This window comes from Salvelinus sp. IW2-2015, linkage group LG8, assembly GCF_002910315.2.
Source record: "Salvelinus sp. IW2-2015 linkage group LG8, ASM291031v2, whole genome shotgun sequence".
NCBI classification, from domain to species: Eukaryota; Metazoa; Chordata; class Actinopteri; order Salmoniformes; family Salmonidae; genus Salvelinus; species Salvelinus sp. IW2-2015.
Window position 1 is genome coordinate 32,996,582 of NC_036848.1, and position 8,855 is coordinate 33,005,436.

An 8,855-nucleotide genomic window follows, 5' to 3' on the forward strand; every position below is an offset into this window, starting at 1 on the left:
TTCAAATGTTCATAAATGACCAGCATGGTCAAATAATAGTAATCACAGTGAACAGGTCAGCGTTCCATAGCCGCAGGCAGAACAGTTGAAACTGAAGCAGCAGCACGGCCAGGTGGACTGGGGACAACAAGGAGTCATCGTGCCAGGTAGTCCTGAGGCATGGTCCTAGGGCTCAGGTCCTCCGAGAGAGAGAAAGAAAGAAAGAAAGAGAGAAAGAGAGAATTAGAGAGAGCATACTTAAATTCACACAGGACACCGGACAAGAAAGGAGAAATACTCTAGCCCCCCGACACATAAACTACTGCAGCATAAATACTGGAGGCTGAGACAGGAGGGGTCAGGAGACACTGTGGCCCCATCTGATGATACCCCCGGACAGGGCCAAACAGGCAGGATATAACCCCACCCACTTTGCCAAAGCACAGCCCCCACACCACTAGAGGGATATCTTCAAACCACCAACTTACCATCCTGAGACAAGGCCGAGTATATATAATAATAATATTATTGTGAAAGTAGATCATCCATTTACACAGTTATAACTCAAGTCAGTTATGGAACGGAAATTCTTTAAATATTCCTACTGCAATGATGTAAGAGTCATGTATAGCACCTTATCTCCCCATAGAGACAAGAGCGGAATCTCAGTCACGTCTGAGTAATAAGGCTTCTGATGGTGGACATTTCACTTGACACCCTCTCTTACACTGCCCTCTCCATGGCCTCTCTTCTGTCTACCACATTCATGATAGCGGTGAGACCACTCCTCCAGCCCTTCACAAGCTAAAAAGAGCTACAGTAATCTGCACCGCTCTAAAGGCAGCAGAGACAAATATAAACAGTTTCCCCAGGACGCTTCAGTGCAGAAGTTGTCCTCGCTAGCATGGCACCTAGCAGATGATCATACCCCTATGATGAACTGATACTCTGCTCAGACAAGTTCAAATAGATTTGCTGTGTCAGTGTGGAGGTATTTCAAAGCTTACAGCTGCCTGAGATCTCAAAGAAATGTCTCCCAGCCCAGGCTCCCACCTTGGCATAGTTATATTTAGATTACAATCCCCTAGTTTTCCAACTAGAGTTAGTTAGACCTGGAATTTCACAAATAGGCTAATGGAATGGTACAAAATGCCTCAGGTCTATCTTCAAAATATGAGATATGGTATTATAGATGTCTATAATGTATAGACTACAAACTATGCGTATTTGACATGCACATATTTAGTTGCTAAACATAAAAACAACCAGTAGAGGTCTATTATGACWAAAAATCGAATTATTCTCCTCCACTCCCCATCCTACAACGTAACCCGAACCGACTAGACATTTCAGCACCTCGGGTAGGACGGTAGACGCGCAACGCTGAGCTGGTCGCTGATTGCGCGAGCGCTCGGCGTTTGGCTTTTCCATTGGCTATCATCCGGGGTTAATTTGAAGCAGTATGCGAATCGTCCGGATGTACAGATGGAGACTGGAGAGTGCCTGAACCATTGTCAGTACAGCTGGACTGCAGAGGTGAAGTGGGCGTGCCACGCAGCATTCAGGATTCTCAACCTTCATTGGAATGGCAAAATAAAAAAAGAACACAATTCTGTTCTTATGAAGTTAGTCCGTTTATTCATCAGCAACATTTAAAGTTTTTGGCTGTTTCAACGCTTCCCAATGAATTGCACAAGGTAAGCTCACAGTGCGTCAAATATGAAGCGCTTCGATGGAACTACTGTCATTGGATGGGGCATGAATTTTGAACTGCGCAATTAATAAAAACGAAAAGTTTCTTAAATATAATCGTTTTTCAATCCCAGGTGAGATTACATCTGTGGATGAAATATCATAAATTAACTCACTGACCAGTTTTCTTTTGCCTGTGTTACTTTTTATTACATTTTCATTGACTGGCCAGTATTGTTGCATACAGCTAGATAAAAGGTCACCTATTTATACCCAAGCCTACTGCCCCCATCATCTACATGAAAACTAAAAACCTATAGTCTATGTGGCACAGTCATTATCGTGTGAGCAAGGACTTGAAAGTTGGATAGCTGTTTATCTTCTGGACTTTTGTAAGCTATTGCTGAATATTTTCTGGAAAAGAATTAGGCCTATTTGAATTGTAAAAGTATGCAATATAGCTCCCTACATATGATTACTATAGCCTGCTATAAACTATTTTGAGTATTATTATCAGTGTAGATGTTCAAACTGTTCCAGGAACAAATGTATTGAATACTTTTACACATCTATGTTGGATTAATTTAGATGACAGGTCTCTTTCAATTAATGTACCACATCAATCCCCAAAAGTAACGAAAGCATTTCTGCATGCAATATTACTACGGGAGTGTGGTTTGAGTATGCCTAAAATATTGTTACCTCTTACACAGCATAGCCTGTGTACAGACTTCTGACATGAGTTCTATTACTTTCTTTGACCACATCCTGCATGGGCTTTACTATTTTCAGTTTCACCTCAACATATAACAGTTTCACCTAGAACCTTGTTGTCCTCTTGGTGCGGTCTTCTTTTTCAACAGGGTCCTACACATGTTGAACAACAGGCCGATGCCAGGTCCAATCATGCCAGTAGATGTAGCYATGAGGATCTGCCTGGCAAGCTCTCCGCCCCTCCGCAGCTTCTTCAGCACGTACGAGGACTGCCGATCGCGAAACCTGGCCAACTGCTACAAACCACTGAGGCCGTGCATCAGCTCCAAGCAAGAGGTAGAGGCTTCCAGCCTGGGATGGAAGAGTCCCAAGGCCAACGGGAAGAAGCGGGTGGTTTTTGCCGATTCAAAAGGCATGTCCCTAACGGCCATCCACGTGTTCAAGGAGTTTGAGGAGGACCCAYTKTCTGACCTGCAATTTGACCTGTCTGACCTGGCCAATGCCACCACCGGCCTGAAGGTCTCCATGGAGAAAAGTTTTACTCTGGACTTCCCTCAGCCTGCTGCAGATTACCTTGACTTCAGGAACCGGCTTAAGAAGAACCAAGTGTGTCTGGAGAACTGCACACTCCAGGAACGGTCACTCACTGGCACTGTGAAAGTCAGGAATGTAAGCTTTGAGAAATTGGTCTCCATACGGATAACGTTTGACTCATGGAAAACACACRCGGACGTTGCATGTACGTACCTGAACAATATGTACGGTTATTTGGACACTGACACCTTCGCTTTCACCGTCGACCTGTCAAGTTCTGTGCCCTCACAGGAGCGTGTAGAGTTCTGCATATGCTTCACTACCCAGGATCAGACGTACTGGGACAACAACGATGAGAAGAACTACAAGTTGCTCCACAACGACACAGACGCTGACCAGACCAGCAATCCCATCATCCWGACCACCGCACCAGTTGAGTTCAAGAGAGACKGCAAGACRCCGGAGATGGAGTTTGACCAGTTCGGGAGCCCGAGGACATCCAGTGGATTCTTCCCTGAATGGCAGAGCCGGGGCCGCGTAGAGACCACGGCCCCATACTGGTGACGCAACAACAGGGCCTTTATGAGAAATCCACAAGATGCTCTCATAACATCAACTCCATTTGAGTGACAGCAGAACATTTAACTGTGTGTTCGTATGAGAGTGCTGGCTGACCCGTCTCAACAATGAAGATATAACCACAATCTGAACCGTTAAGATGACTCACGCGTCAACAGTTGCGGTCCTTGWGGGGCCCTAGAATGGACATATTTGTTTTTGTCACTGCAGTGGAAAGGTTCAGAATGTGTTGTCTCTTCATGTTTGTGGGTATATGTGAAGAAACAGAAATCTAGAAACAACCATTTGATCCTGTAACCACCTGTTGTTGTCACCCAGTTAACCCTCTAATCATTGTGTACCTGTACACAACATAAAACATTGTGGTAAAATGCCATCATAGCCACACAAATATTATGATTTAAATTGCCTGGAATTAGTTACAAATTGCAAAGGGCATTAAAGGCTCAGATATAATAGTGTACTCAATTTTTGCTGTGAACTAAAGCATTTTATAGACCCTTGAAATGTGTTATATTATGATTTGTCGTAGCATAGATGCCTTCCTTTGTAATGTTACTTTGATTGTCCGTTAAGCAGTTTGTAATACAATGGCATTACTTCACCACCTATATACACAGTGAGTAAAGCTGATTTCAAAAACAGAAAGACCACTCCAAATTTGGGAGCCTGCACTTTAATTCATATCTTTAGCATTTAGGTTTAGCATTTTGTACATGGAGAGTTGTTTTGGTGAGTTTATATCAACATAATTAGCTTTACTTGCCCTATAATAGCTGAACCTATTCCTTGGTGTTAGATGTACGGTAAGCCACCAGAATATCACTATAATGTAAGTCACCCGAATGTTGCCAGACATTGTTGCCAGAGCACCCGACTTTGCACTGACCGAAATATGGCATGCCTTTAAAATGTGAGAATGTGAAAGAATAAGAAGTTGAAAGTGGAATAATTTGGTACAACATAAAGTACTTCATATTGAAGTTGTCTAAAATGCCATGGTACCATTTGATTGAAGACTTTCAGGTGAAAAAACGAAAAGCAATACAGGTAAATATGCATGACGATACCCCGGCATATTATCAACACGGTGTGGGCCTAAATGGAGCACCTCCCTTTTTTCACTTACCATTTTTCCTACGTCCATTGTGTTTGTGAAAATCCTTCACATGCAAACACATTCAATGTGTCTCTTCCTAACCTGCTCTTCTATATGTTTGCTGCTACTGTACGAATGTGCTGTTCTATCTTCAATGTGGACCCATGCTATGTGAATTGTCTCCTATGGGAAAAAAAGGGGGATGAGAGTGAGGGCAGTGGGGATGTTATTTAAGGAATGTATGAGTAAGTAAGGGAAGTGCTTAAAAGGGAAATGAATGGAAAATAGGTCAGTGTTAGAGGGCTATGCTTGGGACTGAGGATTCAGAGTTTACCAGACAGTGGTAAACACTGTTAGCTACTTTGTTTCTGAAATGGAAATACGGCCGAATGTAAAGGGCTATGACACAAGCCGTGGTTTCTAACCGCCAGCATGATTTTTCTACTGCAAAGGAAGGTCTCTGTGTGTAAGAAATGGCTTACTGTTTTCTGTGTTCCTTTCAGAAATAAAGATCTAATGTTTATAGGGTGAAAGACTCCTGACTTTTCAATCTGGATTTTATGTATGAGATTATTATGTTGTCTAAGCAGTTTTATCCAGCTGGGATCACCGTATCTGCAATACCATTGTCTAAAGCTCAAGTACAACATTCTTAATGACATTTTGTGACTAAACAGGGTGCACGAATTATACAAGTGGTGTGACTCTTATTACAAAGTATATTTATACAGGGGTGACCCGTTCAAACAATCAAGCAATTGAGAGCAGACACAAACAGTCATCTGGTCATCTATGAACATTTTAACATCTAGGCCATGTTCTGTTATAATCTCCACCTGGCACAGCCAGAACCAGGCCAACCCTCAAAGCCTGGTTCCTCTCTAGGTTTCTTCCTAGGTTCCAGCCTTTCTAGGGAGTTTTTCCTAGCACCTGCATTGCTTGCTGTTTGGGGTTTTAGGCTGGGTTTCTGTACAGAACTTTGTGACATCAGCTGATGTAAGAAGGGCTTTATAAATACATTTGATTGATTGATTGATTGATTGATTGATAGTAGGTCAGGGTCTGGTCCATTGTTGGTCCATATGTTTCCAGTGTCGCATGTGACGCACATCTCTCAGAAAGAGCAGAGAGCCTCACTTAAGAATGCTGAAGAGACAAATAGCTATGCAGGCAATGTTAACAGACGACCGTAGAGGACTGGGCAGATAGAGAGCATGTCTCATTGGCCAAGATTGATGAGCTGCCAGATGTATGAGCATAGACCAAACAGGTCAGTGCTATTATTAGATACAGAGAGCAGAGCAGACGATAACACAGACTGTGTGAGCATAATGATCGCTCTGCCTGCTAACCAGCACGTACAGCCATTTGCTGCAAAAGCTGTTTAGAAATGCAGTTTTCAGGATGTACTGACCCGGAAGAACTTGGCATGTTTGACTTTGCATTCAATCAGAGTGTAGAAGAGAGAGAATGACACAGAGACGAAGGGAAAGAAAACTTCTCCCGGATAGGTCGAGTGGGGAGTCTTCTGTTTACTGTTTGAATGTCAGAGTTGAATTGAGCGAGTCAGTGACTGTCAGGTTTAGATTGGTTAAAGCAAGGAGATAGATCCGATTGAGTAACTAAGAAGCATYGTCTTGATAGCATTCAGTGGTCTGTCCCCTAGCTGAGGCTTATCGCTTGTTTTTGGATTCGTCTTGTTCTGCTTCTTGACTGCCTGTCTGATACAGGGACAGATGGTCAGCGATTGAGCGTCAACGCACTCATCACATGCATGAATCGATCAGCACGTGAACAGCTGAACAAATATCACAAACCAAATAATACTATTTTCAGCTAGTTCAAATAAATTGTATCAATAGAGTACAAAAACATTGTTGGAATTGGCAGAACCTACCCTGCAAATAATGGGACCCTGAAATTATATAATCGGCTTGTTAATAACGCAGGACACTTCAATAATATCATATGGATACGTAACATTTCACACATAAACTTACCAAGGCTATCACAAGTATGATGGACGTAGCCAGCTTTTGTGATTAATCAGACATGATCCATCTCTAGGTAGTCTGTCAACCTTCTCATAACTTGCTTATAATAATCTACTATAAGTAGAAATGGGGAAGATTTGCGGCAATCAAGCCATGTGTCCTTGTGCGTTGGTCAGGATCTCACCGCCTTTTCGAAGTCAAAAGGTCAAATACAGTACCTCAGATAGCAACTGTGGGCGCTACTAACTGTCCAGTCACTCTACGACTAGACATGTCATATTACTTACTCATTCACACCTGCCCTTTACACTGCCAATGCCTTACTCTAGCCAGCATCCCAAAATGGATCCTTTGCTATTAACACCTTGTGAATGAGCCCAATAGCCTGCCTGATGTGTGTTAACTTTGGTTACTCATCAGATAGAGTTGAATGAGTAGTTAGGGAATATAATGTTTCCAAAGACGTTATGGGGTTATAATGACAAATACATTTTAATTCCATTCAAATTCCATTCAAATTCCAGACACATGTCCCTTAAAGCCCAATTATATGGGGTTGTCAGTGGTTCACCAATAATAGAGAATCCACTACAGGTCAACTCAGTATTGACACGGTATCAGCTTGAACATTGAAGCCAAAGTAAAGATCGGTGTTTGTAATCAGGTTATTGGGAAACAGGATGTTTCATCATTGTTTACTGACAGAGTTTAGTCATTTTCATGTTGCTGGTTACAGTGAAAAGTATGTTATTTTGGCAGGGACAATATAATGGCCTGTCTCAATTAATTGTTACAGGATCAGCACATAAGACTGGATTCAGACTTGAAACATTGGTTTTGTCTTTCCAAGAAACTAAAGTTTCTTTGGTATTTACGGTAACATACTGTATTTTCTTTTTACAGTAACTTACAAGTAATCGGCTGCCAGTAAGTTACTGTAAAACAACATACTTTTTTAACAGTGTATGTATGTCCTTAATCTTTGGACATGTTTTAAAAAATGGACAACCCAATGACTGGACTCTGTCAACTGACGTTATTGTATACTATTTCTGGTAGAGATCAGAGAGGTCAAATGAAATAATCCATCTCTATGAACTTGAACTTCACCTCAAGTCCATGGAACTATAGTGATTAGTCAAATGTCAGTCGTGTGTAAACATATGATGTCTTTACAAGGGTAGGGTTTTCTGTTCTTTCACTTGGTCATGTAGTACACGTCACACCTTGGAAAGAAACATATAAAACACTTGACCTCTCCTATGCTCTCTCTCCTTAGCATTTGGATTTACTTTGGAATTACTTCATGTGGTTTTGATACATGCTACTCTGATGTGAAAGCATTGGAGCTGTGATTTTCTAATGAGACATGGCATATTGGCAGACAAAGACATTATTCAAATTCCGGCCACTTTTTATTCATTATCAACTTGTCTATTGCAGAACGTTTGTAGAGTTGACACTTGTCTCTTAATTTGATACAGAGTTCTGATTTACAAAAATAGGTTGAAAATACATTGATTACATTGGTCTTTGGTTTGTTGGTCAATGGTAAACCCAGACAACATCTGACCCTGATGGACTACTCTCTTGTTTGTCTTCTACCTAGAGAAACTAGGGACATGAGTGGCTTGTTTAGAAGTACGTCTGAAGCTTGAATATACCTATAGGGCACAAAATAATGAGGGTGACTGACTGTTTTATATGTCAGACAGAATTCACTCGGGGGAAACAACGTCTAAAGAAGTCTTGCAAAACTCCAAGGAACCCCAAAATACCAGACACTACCCCATAGAAGCAAAACATGGCCTCTATAATGAATTCTAGTAACTCCTGATCAATCATCAAGTGTGTGTGTGTGTGATTGTCATGTCTATTACGTAATGGACCAACTTTGTTACTAGTGGGTGACATTGGGCAGGTTAGTGGGCCCCAACATCTCCAAGGTGTCTCTGTACTGTACATCATCGGAAGGGGTGGAAACTGAATATGTAACACATACTTTGTCCTAAAGTCACATGCTGTGACCAGATCATGTTAACATCCTCCTCTTATATGTTGTCCTGCCAAGCCCTCACATAGAATGTAATGACATCAAAGGGGGCAAGAGGTGACATCACTAGTGATTCATAGAGCACAGCACACAAATAATGAATGTGAGCTTTTTTCCACGCTTTCTTCTTCGTCTCCATTCCTTCCTTGCAAATTGACCCTATTCTTGGCGCATGCCTCAGCTGCCTGGCATGGTGGCAGAATAATCAAAA

The 8,855-nt window shown here is 41.8% G+C and overlaps 1 protein-coding gene across 1 annotated transcript; it reads left to right on the forward strand.

Annotated features, from left to right (window-relative positions):
• The first annotated feature begins 1,341 nt into the window (after positions 1 to 1,341).
• On the forward strand, positions 1,342 to 3,817 carry LOC111967770 (protein phosphatase 1 regulatory subunit 3C-B). The gene is made up of 2 exons (XM_023993111.2): positions 1,342 to 1,676; positions 2,535 to 3,817. Exons 1-2 carry the CDS (start codon positions 1,663 to 1,665, stop codon positions 3,481 to 3,483), a joined length of 963 nt encoding a protein of 320 aa, XP_023848879.1. The 5' UTR covers positions 1,342 to 1,662; the 3' UTR covers positions 3,484 to 3,817.
• The last annotated feature ends 5,038 nt before the right edge of the window (positions 3,818 to 8,855 follow it).